The 15,768-nt window shown below is 44.5% G+C and overlaps 1 protein-coding gene across 2 annotated transcripts in view; it reads right to left on the reverse strand.

The window, feature by feature from the left end:
• Positions 1 to 15,768, reverse strand: part of LOC147880131 (carbon catabolite repressor protein 4 homolog 6-like) — a 98,170-nt gene that overhangs the window by 38,573 nt on the left and 43,829 nt on the right. For both annotated transcript variants that reach the window (XM_087372143.1, XM_087372144.1), the window contains exon 5: positions 4,058 to 4,110. In XM_087372143.1, coding sequence (XP_087228269.1) covers positions 4,058 to 4,110 — 53 coding nt within the window. The remainder of the gene's footprint in view (positions 1 to 4,057; positions 4,111 to 15,768) is intronic.

The following is a 15,768-nucleotide window of genomic DNA, read 5'->3' on the forward strand; positions in this document are numbered from 1 at the left end:
TCTTCAACACATCCCATGCGGCAATGCATCAAGAACAGTTCACCTTCAATGGGACATGAGTGAAGACTGTCGCATTTTATACCTACCTAGATTTTCTCTTCTCAAGTCTGATCTTCACAATGAGACCAACCATGCAAGCCTGACTGAGCAAAGGTATACTGCACTGCCAAACTTGAATGTCAATGTTTCCAATCCCACTTTCAAGAAGTCTCTTCTTTTAAATTCTCTTGGTCACCCCACTGGGATGTATAGTAGCCCCTTCTACGGCCCAAACCTATCAGAGCTTAACTAGTCCAAGAGGAGAGGCTGCAAGCACGGATGATCCGCAACAAGTCCTCCCATCACACATTAATCCTTCTCATAAGACTATAATGAACTCCCTCACTCCCTACCACTCTCTCACTGCTGTACGTACAGTCCAAGGGAGCACCCCAGTTGTAGAGGCACAAATTGCGAGCATGCAATCTGCCATCGAGGAGACGTCTAGATGGGTCGATGTAGCCAAACGGGAACCGGCAAGGGTAACCGTTTCGGCTACACTCCTAGAGCAGCAGCAGAGAACCAGCAAGGCTCTCAACATCTAAGTACGTGGGATTCCCTGCACTGAGGCTACCCCCATGGCAGATGCGCACGCCTTCGTGACCACTACCCTAGGGACGACTGAGCACAGGATTGAGAGAACATGGCGGGTTGGGAGGGACCCCAACCGAGAGCAGCCCCTTATCATATGGTTCCATGACGCCCACGCATGACTTTTGGCTTTATGTCATAGGTCAGCCTTACGAGACCAGCCAGCGATCTCCATGGATGAGGACCTCACTCCACTACAGGTTGAGGAGAGGCATTTCTGTTGCAGCAGCGGGATCAAGCCCGCAAAGAGGAGAAGTGGGCAGTAGTACGAGATGGACGACTCCTTACAGGCCCGCATCGGGCACCCACCTCTCCTCTCGCATAGGGAGGCGGGGTCTATGAGACCCCAGACATCCAAGACCCTATCCTATACTATCTGGAACTGTAATGGTACCTTATGGTCAGAACCAGGGAACTTCTCGGAATCCTATACAGGTCATAACATAGTCTTTTACACAGAGACACATCAGAGTCCAAAGCACCCACTACCAGTAGTCAGCGGGTATACATGGGAGTCTGCCTACAGAGATGAGACGAGGGATACAGGAGGGGTTCGAGGACCAGGAGGAGTCGCAGTCCTTTACAGATCCACACTTTTGGGGGCCATCTCAATGGAGCAAAGAGATCCACACTCCAGGTTTCTCTGGATCCGGTTTCGACACATGGATAGCTGCAGTTGCTACTTCCCCCCCGAGACCTCCCGCTTTGCTATAGAAATTCGAGGGGAGGATGAGACATCCCCATTTTATCAGTCCATTGTTGACTTCTCTAGCCGCGGGAAAGTCCTCCTAGTTGGGGACTTCAACGCGAGAACAAGCGCTCGTCAGGCATCACTCCTCGACTTCAGGGATGATTCCACTCTACTGCCAGACATTGACCTTGAGGACGTAGGTATGCTACAAGTTTCGGCTGACAAACGAGGACTGCTCACATCCTATGGGCAGGCCCTATTAGACCTCGGCAAGATGCATGATCTCATTATCTATAATGGTCTGGACAGATGGCCCGCATCAGGTGGTTTCACTTGCTTTCCACATGGGGAAGGCTTCAGTGTTGTGGACTACATCATGGGATCCCCTGCCTTCACATCTCGCATCACTGACTTTACTGTAGCTCCTCTCCCTCCTGGGGCTAATCATACCTATCTTTTCTTTAGCATTTCTATCCCCGCCGCACATCACTGTCTACCCCGTTGAGTTCTTACTCCACCATCGCGGTCACTCACCTACTTACTCTGGCCGTCTATACATACTTCTCGCATACATTGACTTTATACCCTTATTAGAGAACCGTGCTGCCCTAGTCACTCGCTCACTACACGAGGCTGCTCTTCACGCCTTCCCCTACACCACCTGCTACACCCGCCCACCACCTCCTGGGACCGAACCATCACATAAGTGCACTTAACCCATAGGCTTGATCCAAGGCATTCTCTTTTTCGAGTGCAATTCCATTGGCTATCCAGATGCAATCACACTGCACCCCAACTGCACTCTCTTTGAGTGGTTTCCAAATGGCATTCACAAAGCTTTTCAAAGCTCCAAAATAAAATCAGCATAGTACCCAACCAAAGAATGACTCATGTAGCATTGCTTGGGCACCTGTGAACAAAGAAAGAGGCGGCACACGAGGCCAACCAATAGCTTATGGCAAAAAGAAATTGCAGCAGCAAAATCACAACTCACCAAGCCCTAAAAACTCAAACCAAGTCCTCAATCGCCAAGAGGACATAGTAGCCAATGCCCAATTGCATTCTCGGCCAAAGAGAAGTGCAAAGGCACGAAGAAAGAGCATTTACAACCGCCGACCAGTAAGAATTCCATTGAAAAATGCGAAAGAAGCACTTCTATTGCAAAGAAGCGGGAGTTCTTGGGCTCAAAAGAAGCGTGCTTAAGAGAGGAATGCATTGAGAAAACCAGTCAACCAGCGCGTGGGACCACTCGAATTCAACAGAAAGCTGTAGCTTTGCAAGAGGAGAGGCCCAAGAGGCTATAGAAGCAAAAAGGTCCAGAAAAAGCCACTTTTGCAAATTCGACCAGCAAAAGAAATGCTCAGCTCTGCCCGTTCTACGAAATGCACGGAGGGAAAAGCATATCACTGCGAAGGGGAGACAGAGGGGAAGCCATCGGGCCAATCGGAAGTCGAGGAATCCAAATGGGTGAGGAGTTATGAAGAAAAACGGAATTCAGTTGATGGAGGCTGAAGAACCAGTCCAAAATCTCAACAAAGGGAGAAGATGAGAGAGAAAACCACACATGTGAAGTTTAGAAGGCCCAGGAAGGTCCAAGAATGGCAAAGGAGCATGTAGAAGGCATCAGAGCCACTTGGAACTCTAGGGGGGCCACTGAAGGTACATGGCCCTCTAGGGAGCCCATTAAAAATGCCACGTCATCATTTCGCAACAACCACTCTTTAATTCCTTGGAATGCCTTTGGGCCTAAGGATTAATTACACTTATATGCTGGGCGCCATGCCACGTTTAATTACACATTATTAAGCCCACGCTTGGACCAAAGTTGTCATAGTCTTGTAGTACATTAAAGTACTTAGAATTTCACGCCCCCGTGACATGAGCACTTCACAAGCATCGATTGGTCTATCACAATTCCAATCTCAGGAAGGTGCATTAGAAGCTACTGGCATCCAATCGACGCGAGCATGGCTACTTGTATTTGTGAAGCTTCTTTTCTAGATTATTTGGGCATCTAAGTAATTTGCCTCAAAATCTCATTCAATGTGACACAGAGTATAAGTGATTCTTTTGTATAATCAAATTTTGTGTATTTTGGCTTCGCTCAATCGTATCAAGTGCACTAAACCCCACCCACTTAGACAAAAGGCAGGGGTTCTGGGTGGATGATTTGCTGATTTTTAGGTTTAATAGACCACGTTGATCTGCAAAGTTCAAATTCCAAGAAGACGCTGCCTGATATCGCAATTTTCAATATGCATAAGCGAGCATTCGTCATAAAGGCTCAGAAGAAATTCTTGCACGTTTTCCAGATCTGTAACACGGTCTTTACATAAGCCATCCATAGAATGGCTACTAACGCAAATCATAAACATCACCAAGCATCCACTTTCTATTGGAAAAAACAATTTCATAAGCAATCACAAGCCATTTCAGAATTCACAACAGAATAAAGCAGATAGGATGTTTCAGCACTTCTCCCTTTGAGACAGCAGGACGGCCTAAATTAGATATATCAAAACTCGGAAACAAAAAAGACCACTTTGGAGACTAGGATAGAAAATTAGACTCCTTGAATGATGCCATAAACTTGCAGACGATGGATGACATATGCTGCAGTTCAGCTACTTAGTGGAATGGGGGGCTCTCTTCCGTGTTTTGGTGAATTTTATGTTTCTAAAGACAGATTCTCTATAGCATGATATTTATACAGTATTGAAGGTAAATTGATTTTACCTTTCCCTCTTCCAAAATATTGCGCATCCGTCGAGGGCTCTTCCCGTGCGTACCTTTACTTCAACAAAAAATATCTAATAAAGGGATGGAACTCATAAATCAACACTTAATTACAAGTTCGCATTTTTCTTTGAAAGCAAGTCTATGAAACAAAAGGGTTTGTTTTTTCTGAGAGACCACTAAAAAGATAAAAACCATAGGAACTTTTATGCAAACTACAAAATCATCAGAGACACTAACACAAGTGACTGTGAAAGGAGGACCACACAAGAAAGATGCCCGAACAGGATTTATAAATTTCAGGTGACCATATGTAGTTACAAGGGATAATGCTCTCCTCTTCTTTAGCTCTTTGCCCCTCGATTGCTCTCCAAGCAGGCATTTGACCCGCCATACCCCTTTTGCCTATCCACATCCCTTCCTTGCTTCCTCACATCAAACCTCATCTTTCTCCACTATTGAATCTCCATTATAAATCGATCTATCCTTGGTGCTCCCAACCTAGTCCTTACTTCTTGACTCATCCTGTAACTCACTTCACCATGCAACAGCTCCTCTCACCAACCCATAGTACACATATTCCTCCTAGCTTCCCTCCTTCCAAGCTACACTCCCTCTTCCACCATAATCTTTAACCTCCCTCAATCTCTCTATTACACCACCTCCATGCCTCCCTCCCTCCCTCTCTCCCTATTGCTTCATCCTTCCACCTTCCTTATTGTCTACAATAAAACAAGGTAGCACCAATTATTATTGATGTCTAAGATAATATATATTCCACATACGGAAATTTAAGCTTCTATTGGTGTGGCAGATCTTTCAAGTTAGTCTGTTCTCTTCGCTTCAAGCAGTCTGATTTTGCTCAGTTCTGACCAATCATAACTCCACCTGACGATAAGACAGAAGGAGCAAGACCCTGAGCATGTACAGCTTGATATTAATCAAAAAATAAGAAAGACAGGAAATTACTAAGATAACTACAATTCTGTAAGTGGTGGGAATGATGATACAAAGCCACTGCTTACAAGGCATCCCTGCATTACCTTGAGATCAAGCCAAAGAATTCTACATCTAGTTCCTTAAATGAAAAATAATGGGGGGGAAGGCATCATCATCAATTAATGTGAGTCTAAAGCCATTGCAAACCCTTGAATTTTGCTAGCCTCCTACGAAATGGGAAGGCAACAATCCTTAAGGCTACAAGAACCATCAATCCGATATCTAGATGAATCCAGGAACATGCCCAAATACTCTAAAAACACAACACAATGTGCAGTTCCAATCTCATGATAGTCACTCATAAGGTTGAAAGCCCTAAACTCAACAAATAGCAGGGACTAGCTACTGTGACATCCCCACTGATGTCATCAGCACCCATCAGTGGGCATAGACCATAACATATGCTCTCACCATCATCAATCTTAGTGGGTTGTTCACAATATTACATACTTCCAAACATTCTCAACATACATTTATCAACGAAATCACAAATAAAAAGTTCCCTATCTCAATTATGTGTGTGTGCGCGCACGAGCGTGTGTGTATGTGTGTGTTCTGTTAAAGGTGACATCTCCTGTATCATAGAGTGAGGGCCTTGGTTGTGGGTCTGCACGCCACATGTGAGGGAGAGTGAGGACCTTGTTTGTGGGTCTGCCCACCCAGGAGAGGTACAGGGGGTTGGTTTGCTGGTCATCCTGGAGGTGCATCAGCCACAGACAGCTTTGGTGGGTGTGGGGCATGGGCATTTTTCCTCCCGCCCCAAGGTCTGCAAGGTGCTGTTTTGGGGCGTTGTGGGGCACTTTTCCTCTCACCCCAAGGTCTGCAAGGTGCTATTTTGGGGCTGCATCAGCTAAGGGTCTGATACCATGTGCTGTGGAGAGGGCCTGGTGCCAGCAAGCTGTGAAGCTCTTTGGGCGGCTGTTTGGAGCTGTGCGAAGAGGAGCACGAGGAGGTACGCACTGTTTGGGAGTACAATAAAAGGGTGATTTCTATGAAGGGTGTTATCAGATCTGAAAGGTGGAGTTTGTGAGGTCCAGACTGCAGGAGCTTGGAGGTAGTGTTTGCTGCAAGCTTTCTTCCTTGCCAAAAGCCCTCTCCTCTCTTCTTTCTTCATACCCGGGACAAAGTCAATGCAAGGGTACATTCTTTCAATTTTTTGAACTGTACTCCTCAAATTATAAATCAAGTAAAGCATATGAAGGTAGCCAAAAGCATTTGGGAGCACCTCGCATCCTTGTATAACAGGACCTCTCCCATGAAGAGGGTAAATCTTGATGTTCAAATAAGGGTGTTGGATACTACAAAGTCTTCATCGACGTGGGAGCATATGAACAAGCTCCAAAAGCTTCAGGCAAGGAAGGAGATATCCTATGAGGATATGGCCATTACATTGCTCTCTCACTTCTCTTCTCAGTACTTTGCTTTTTATTCGTCATTGATTCCAAGTGGCAGGATGAACACATTGACTTCGGAAGAACTGGTACCAATGGTGCTCAATTAGGAGAGATTTCAAAGTTCCTCCCATGACGGTGGCTCAAAAGCTTTGGCAGCTCCACGACAGGAGAAAAATCAAGGAGGGCGGACCTCTAACACAAGGACACATGCAGAGAAGGAACGCTGAAGGCGGAGCATTCGTGCAATCATTGTGGCCAAAAAGATCACTATTGGAGGAAGTGCCCTCTATGGACAGCCAATAAGGGTGCCAATTCTTCCTTTGCAACCATTACTCCGACCTTTGTCCATCTTGAGATTCTCAATTCTATTGCGTCCTCTATTGGAGAGGGGGTTGCACTTCGAGCTAAAGATTCTAGGACCTGGATCATCATTCCTTATCCCATACTATAAGCAGCAAATGGAGTGATTACTTGTGCTATGTGCACGCATGCGCACACACTGTGTGTGTGTGCACGCGCGCGCATACATACATACATGCACACACACACACACACTTTTTTTTTTGTGAAATCTAGATAATTACATTAACAAAAGTTGTCTCAAGAAGGAGAGCAGCATATATGCTAGGTACTAAGAGTAATCCAACTAGCCCGCATGCAGACAGTCATAAAAGGACTACGCAAGGGACGCTTGAAAAAAAGAGAACTTGTTTAGATAAGGATCACCAAAAAACCAATGGTTTTAGTCCTTCCAAAGAGTCCATAGGGCCTAATAGCGAACCTAGGAAAAGAAAGGTTCATATCCGTTCCGGTCAAGGTGTAATCCAAACAGCCAAAATAGCCTGCAAAAGACAGCCTCTGAAAAGCGAGCTTGTAAGATCCTTTCCAAAAATATAAGAAAATCTCGCAAATCCTAACAATGCCAAAATATATGAGCCACCAAGTCCCGAGTAGCTAAGAACAACGATGACACGTAGCCAGCCCAATATGCCTTCGAGCCACGAGTATGTCAGAGAGAAAAACACCCACAAATATCCTCCAAAGAAAAACCTGCTGGCGAAGAGGGAGTTTGCAATTCCAAAGTTGACGCAATCTAACCCTCCACCACCTTGCATTGTGCCTCATAGACCACACATGGTTTGCCGGGGCTGTAATCCAAGGGAGAGGCAAGAGAACCATGTATATACTAGCAACCACAAGAGAACTCATAAGGAAGAGGACACCGAGCAATGAAGTTCGAAACAGGCATCCAATCGTATAAACGACCCTGAAGCTAAGGGGAGGCATCGACTGAAGCATTTGAGCAAGCAAACGCCAATAGAGGCAATAAGGCATCCCCATAGCAAAACGACAAGCCGCCACTGGAAAGGGCATCATTGAACTTATGTCATCCAATACATGTGCCACAAGACGAAAACCCTTGGACCATATAAAATAAGAGCGTCTAGGCTCTTGCAAAGCCAGAGGAGCAGGGAAAGACTTTGACCATTGAATACTTTCGGTACGCAAAGAGTTACCATCTAGAGAAACCCGACCAATCCATTTCAGGTGTGAGAGTATGCTTTTCTAGTCAAAAAGCATTCGAGTGACGAAGGGACGGCCCCAAAATCATATCTAAGGATTGTGCTTCTAACCCTACTTTTCAAATCATATCTTTGACAGTTGTATGTGAGTGTTCAGCTAAAATATATTACTGACGAAATTCTTACACTAAAGTCCATGCTCCAATGCAATAGGATGTAACCTCACTGCTTAAGCAAATATGGAGTGATGACATTGTGGGTACTCTGACTATCAGCCAAAATGCCCCTTTACCTTGCAATGTTATAAGTGCATTCGATAGATAAATCACACAGCATTTGATGGCTCCTCTAGAATAAATATTAGTCGACAACTTTTGTGAAAAGAGAACAACCTCTTCTCACAAATAAGAAATAGATAAGTTTGCAAGCCTCAAATATCTGTAATTGAATCATTACAGCAATGCTACTCTTCATATTTATGCCTCTTGTGCATTGTAAATGTTTAGAGACGAAATCCTACAATCCCTTAAACAATTTGTCAAGGATTGGCACAATGATATTAAATGATTATGGACTTCTTCACAGGGGAGGAGGATACACTCATCGAAGACAGATCCAAGTACAAAACCTTGTCAAATCGGTGCCATCACCTACAGCAAACAATCGCTGAGGTAGTGCACCAAGCTCAGACTATGCTTGCTGCTCCTACTGTGGTAGAATTCTCGTACATTACCGTACCACCCTGTCAGACTTCAGTGGCTGCTCCAGGTAAATCTGCTGCCGATCTTCCTATGTACTCTCCTGTGCACCTCAGTCTAGCTCTCCTAGACCATGTAGATCTGCTTCTCTGTGTGGTGCAAGTAGTCCTCTGCAGGAAGTGCCCACAATGGGCATTTATATAGGGCTCCAGACCCTGCTGATCTGGCCAACCAGATCAGCTCACCTAACCGACCTGCCCTGCCCAACATGAACTGCTGTTGATGGCCAACCAGGTCTGGCCCTCTGCCGATCTGACCTGGCCCCTTCTCTGGCCAATGCATGTACCTGACTGCATTGCCCAGTCTGCTTCTTGTCCAGGCCAGTCTCCCCGCCTTCTACACATATCTGCTGCTCAAGCACCTGTAGAGTACTGGTCCTTTGCAGGTCTGTCCTGCCACTGTCGACCGGTTAGTAGCCCTAGTCTAGTCCTATGTAGTGCAGTCTTACCACAGCCTTTGATCCTCACCAGGCTGGCTGCACCCAGTCCCACAACCCCTACTGTCAGCCATATCAGTTGACGGCCTCGTTGGCTGCCCTAAACTGAAAATATGCAGGACAATCTGTTGTTGGAAGCCTTTCCACCTCCCTCTCCACATGCCCAGATAGCACAATGCATACTCATATTCCTACGGATATCAAGCCCTGTTCTACTGCTCATATGGGCTACCAACAAGAGCTACAGGACCGAGGTCTAAAACAACAATATTTCTCATTGTAATATATATTAAAAATAAACAGCAAGACTAAGACATATTCCCATCGAACTACAGACAAAGGACAAAATACCTAAAATGGCAGCCCCATGGCAAGAGCAACCACTAGCCCTGTAGAGAACTACTATTTTTTGAAGGTGACCGTCCATGTGAAGAAACGAATTCCCCTCTTGTCTATACTCAAGACTTAGAGCACATGTGTGAGTCTCAGTTGACACCACATGTGACCCTTTTCAGATACGTTTTGAGATCCAGTTACATTCTAGAGACCTCTACCTCAATTTCATGAGGATCTTTCTTGGAATCTGTCAAGGGCAAGTTGCGCCTATGATCAAGTCCAACAGCCCTCTGGTGTCAAAACTCGGCATATGTTTTCAAATTGCCTTTTATAGTGCAGACTTTTGAAAAACTCTTTAGATGAACAACCTTTATCAAAGAAAGCCCTTTGCCTAGCCTTAGTTTTCCATTTCACAATTTTTATCATTGCATTGTAAGTGCTTAGGAGAAGTTAAACTCCGTACATGACTAAAGCTTATCAACATTTGACAATTTATTTTAGCCTCAGCAACTGCCTTCCTCATGTAATTCTTGCCATACTCACGAATTACAGATTGCATTCAAGTAGCAAAAGCATTCCATGCATAACAAAATCAATCTAGCACTATTCCCAAAGAGGTGTAATGGCAATACATACCATTTGCTTACATTGATCATGCTCCAAATAACTATTGTTAACTATAAGGAGTCTTTTATCTAGCAACCCATGATGTGGCATCTCATGAAAAGATAGCCTCAGCCATCACGAAGCATGATCCAAGTGTGGGAAAGCATAATCTACGCACAATTGGCGAGTTAGAGCATCATCTGCTACGCATTAATCATATACCAACAATCCAACCTTGCCCGATAAGCAGAATGTGCATTATGCTGAAAAATGTAGCCTACAAGCAGAGGCTTTGATTCCTTCCAAAGATCAAGTTGAAGAGAAATTGAGGCCAATGTTGACGTTCGACCAACATATGGGTGTTACTAGATCTATTATCCCCTTGTTGGGGTGCATTATTGAAATCCCCGCCGCAAATGAAGCATGTTGTCTCCAAGGATACTGCTGCATAGCCTCCCAAATCAATAAAAGACGTCATAACCAGCAAATTGACCTGTCCAGCCTAGCATACACATGCTGATTGTGAATCCTGCGGAACCGCTATATCAGGCTGTAATTTATTGACATAAGCCCACACAAGTTTCCATTTCTGTGTGTCACATAAAACCTTGCACATTGAAAGTCAAGCATTTTACTTGTTCAAGCATTTTTACATATATGTACAGAAGCTATCTCACAAAGAGAGCATTCAAGATTGCACATCCATCTCAGGATCCATTCTTTGACCCTGATGTGACATTGCATCATACGAACTCAGCTGCAAAAGAGCAATATCATCTTTCGAAAACAATATACGATGCTCAGTGATTAGTGCCCAAGCGATTCCTATGCCAGAATTTTCTGTAGGAGTATTCCCATTGGAAGAAGTCCCAGGCCAAGTCCAAGATGGAAGAATTTTTATAACCACAACTGGTTTTTTTGGCGTTTGCCAACTATCACTGAAATTTTTTTCTTTTGCTTTGCAATAGGCATCATGCCATCAAGATAGCCGACTCTACCTTTGCCTTTATGCGAAACAGAAGGACTTGGTTTGTTTAATTTGCTTTTAGACCCAAAAGTTCTAGGAGCATCCTTAACCTGCACTACTGCAGGGAGCGCCTAAGGAGGCATCTTATGTAAAACCGAAAGGCACTGAGAAGCCATGTGGCCAAATTTGTGGCATCAGCAAATAATCTTGTAGAAAGCACTACCCATAGCCAGATTATTGACAGTAATAGAGTATGATTCCGGGGTAGGAACATCCGTGTCCCACAAATGCAAAAGCAATTAGAGTTTCCATTATGCTATGGAGAACACACCACTTTACCCAAAGATGCTGCAAGTTTTGGCAGCACAAATTCCAAACATTTGGGGAAAGTCCAGGACTTCTACCTAGACCTGGCATCTATGCCTGATCAATGAGGAATAATCTCTTGTAAGAGACCCAAGCAATACATGTACTATTTGTTGACCATAGTACAACAGGGAGTATTCGAGAAGCATATGCTTATACTCTCCAAAGTTAGGGATAGTGAAAGAAAGAAATCTGGGGGAGGAGGAAGGGAGAGCACGGGCTGAAGAGGTCAACATCTCTACTCAACCTTCAGTAGACTAGAACTCTAAATGCACCTGGCTAAACCTGAGTCACTCTCCTTCTCGCAAGGGCACTGTCCTTCAGTCGTGGAAGTCGATTCCCAAGAGCTTCTGAATCAGGGTCGTCCTTCAACATGGTCCCTGCCTTCAAGCTCCCACACATGTGAGCCTCCTACTTGGGCTCTGATACCATGTTAGAAATGACCCAACAAACGGTACGCACAGTGGAAGACTGATAGAATAGCCCAGGAGCTCACACACTATGATGTGGGGTGTGGAATCACAAACTTCTTTAACTTATGTGCATAGCATAGGTGTGCAGACTCATCAATAGACAATGAACCAGCCAGATAGAGAAACCACCAAAATAATATATTTCTGTCCAAAGCTATGGACACAATACAAAAGAGAGAGATCCAGAGTCCCACCAATGGTGTGGTCCTCTGATCTTACAAGGTACTCCTCCTATCTGATGGGTATCTCTACACTCGAGCCTGCATGCTCCACCTCGAGCGTCTATAGACTTTCCGTCCAAAATTATCTTCTCAACCTTGCTGCCTTGTGTGTCAGCCTAGGTAGGCAGCCCTTTGTGAGCTAAGTCTGCAGCTCCTCAGCCCAGTTCACCTCCTGGTCTCATAGGCCCAACTGGTGTTGCTCTGCTGCTCCTTCTTGCTCCCTGAAGTGCTGCTCCAGAAGATATATGTATGAGGCACAATGGCCTCCTTTTATAGGCCCAAGGCCTTGTGAACAAAATGAGAGCAAGAGTGAGCAAGAGAGTGAGTTGAACATAAGTCTGCTGAATAGTAAACTGAAATGAAGTGAGTACAAAAGAAAAGTGAGAGGTTTTGTCTAAGTGACAAAACCCTATCTTATCCACTAACCGTCGTTAGGGATTAGACTGTGGTTAGGGGGAAAAACCTCATAGAGGAAAAAATGCCCCTAACCTACTTATTACAATACATTGGCCACTGCCTAGAATATGATAATAATTCTAACACCTCCCTGCAGTGCCAATGTGGTGTACAAGGTAGTGATCCATCACTAAAAGGAGATAAGTTTAGGGCACTGCAAAATGCCTCAAACTTCTCACGTGGAAGTGCTTTGGTGACGAAGTCTGCAACATTGTCATGTGTTGACACATAGATCATACTGATCTCCTCTAAATGCAACTTCTCTCTAACATAATGATAATGAACCTCAATGTACTTCGTGCGAGCATGAAACACAGGATTCTTTGCCACTACTATAGCACTCTGACTATCAGTGAGAATTGGAGAAGGACCCTCCAATAAGAGACGAAGATCAGCGAACAAACATCGCAACCAAACACATTCAACGGTCGCTGTGAAAGCTGCCCTGTACTCAGCTTCACATGAGGAAGTAGCCACTGTAGATTGCTTCTTGCTCAGCCAAGAAATGCAAGCTTTGCCCAAAAAGAAACAATTACCACTAGTGGACTGCCTGGTATCATAGTCTCCAGCCCAATCTAAATCACTGTAAGCATGCATCTGCGAGTCACCCCCCTTGGGAAACATCAAGCCATAAGACTTTGTGCCTTACAAATAATGGAAGATGCGTTTTACAGCCTGCCAATGTGTTGTCTTTGGGCTGTGCATATATCTGCTCACCTGAGATACTACATACTGAATATCAAGCCTAGTATTGCACAAATAAATGAGGCATCCAACAGCCTGGCTATAAAGTGTGACATCCACTGATTCACCTGCATCATACATAGTAAGCTTCAGCCCCGGCTCCATGCGAGTGGCTATAGGCTTGCAATCATGCATGTTGAACCTATCCAAGAGCTTCAACACATACTTGGATTGAGACATAACGATGCCACGCTTGTCTTGGATAAACTAGATCCCCCAAAAAAAATTTAACATGCCCAAATCTATCATGTTGAATTCAGCTTTCAACTCAGCTTTGAAATCTGCAATTATTTCCTCATTTGACCCTGTGAGCAGCGTGTCATCTGCATAAAAAATGATGACCAAAATATCCACCCCATCCTTCTTGATGTAGAGGGTGCTTTCCGTGGGACTATTATGTAATCCCTTACTTGCCAGGAATGCATCTATCTTGGCATACCACAGACGTGGGGCTTGTTTCAGCCCATAGAAAGCTTTGTTAAGCTTGCAAACCTAAAGTGCATTGCCAGAAAGTTCAAATCCAAGAGGTTGTTTGACCAAACCTCTTCCTGCAAGTCCCCATTAAGTTTATGTCCAACTGATGGACATTCCAAACAAAATTTGCATTCATGGCAATAACTACATGTATGGTGGTCATCTGGGATGTAGGAGCAAAAGTCTCCTCATAATCTATGCCCTTCTTCTATGCATAGCCTTTGGCAACCAGCCTTGCCTTGTACCTGTCAATGGGCCCATCTGGCTTCCTTTTCACCTTGAAAACCCACTTAGTACCAATGGCATGCTTACCTGGTGGCAAATCCACAACATCCCAAGTCTGAATTTTCTCAATGGACTGCAATTCATTGTGCATGGCATGCATCCAATGCACATTATCCTTTACTTCTTCAAAAGAGTCAGGTTCTCCTTCATCAAGAAGAGTACCTGCATGAATTGTCTCAACTAAAAGAGCCCCCCCTGCATGCCTTACTGCACTATGAGTCCTGTCAGGCAATGGGGCCTCGAGCCTACGCTCCCTAAGAGTCTGTAGCAATCAATTCATGACTGTTTTGGCTGCGTGTATCTCTTGAATCTCTTGCCTACAACTTCATCCACACCCTGCGGAGGTACAAAATCAGCCTGTGGCTGAATCAGGGCATGTGGATGAGGAGGAGGTTGCTGTAAATTCTGGTTTTCAGCATGAGCCTCACGTGGGGTACTAAATGCTATAGGAAACATCCCTTAAAAAACATCATCTGAAGAAGCTGGAATGGTAAATTCAGCATGTGTATGTGCTGAATTCTCTGAAAATATAACATCTCGACTAACAAAAATCTTGCTAGAAGCAGGATTGTAGAGACGATAGCCTTTGCTATGTGCACTATACCCAACAAAAATGCATTTAAGTGCCTTATCTGACAACTTATGTCGAAACTCCACAAGCACGTAAGCATATGCAACACAACCAAAAACTCTAAAGTGATCCACTGAAGGCTTTCTCCCATGCCATGCCTCATAGGGAGTGATTGTCTTCAAAGCCTTTGTGGGAGCCCGATTCAAAACATAGTTTGCACACATGAGGCCTTCGAGCCAAAACCTATGAGGCAACTTTTTACTGGTAAGCGTGCATCAATCCATCTCCATAAGAGTGTGATTCTTGCGCTCAGCTTTGCCATTTTGCTGAGATGTAAGCCTCACTGTAAGTTGATGTGTGATGCCTTTCTCCTTCAAAAATGCCTCAAACTCATGAGACATATAATCCCCCTCTCTATCTATGCGAAGTGTCTGCACCCTGAGTCATGTCTCATTCTCAACCATAGCCACAAAGTGTTTGAAATGCATAAACACTTCTGACTTTGCCTTAAGACCATAGATCCAAGTGTACTTGGTGAAGTCATCTATGAATGTAACATAATAGAGATAACCACCAAAAGCAGGTGTCCTCATGGGACCGCAAACATCACTGGGTATGAGCTGTAATTTACGTGTAGCTCTTACTGCACCATCCTTATCTATGCATCTTGCCAAGGATGCATCCCTCGCATGCATGAGGAGGAGGTGACTCCAAAGGAGGCAATGCATCAACCATAGCATGCTTCTAAAGTGTCATTAAACTGCCATAGCTCATGTGCACATACTTGGCATGCCATAACTCCGCATTCTACATCGCAGCAGTGGGAGTGCTCACTGGAAGTGTAAGATCGGATCTTTTCTCACATATATCAAGCCGAAAAAGACCCCGATACAAAGTGCCAGACAACATCAAAGCATAGTCATTCGCTTTGTCTCTGACTGCACACTTAGCATCATCGAATACAACCTGAAATCATCCTCTATTGAAAGAGGACACTGAAAGCAAATTCTTCTTTATACCTAGCACATAGAGAACATCTGAAATTCTAAATCTGTGCCATCAGTGGATATGAGGATAATGTCCCCCACTCCACACACTGAAT

Source organism: Dipteris shenzhenensis, chromosome 33, assembly GCF_047967505.1.
Source record: "Dipteris shenzhenensis isolate YYH24624 ecotype China chromosome 33, Dip_SZ_1.0, whole genome shotgun sequence".
Taxonomy (NCBI): domain Eukaryota; kingdom Viridiplantae; phylum Streptophyta; class Polypodiopsida; order Gleicheniales; family Dipteridaceae; genus Dipteris; species Dipteris shenzhenensis.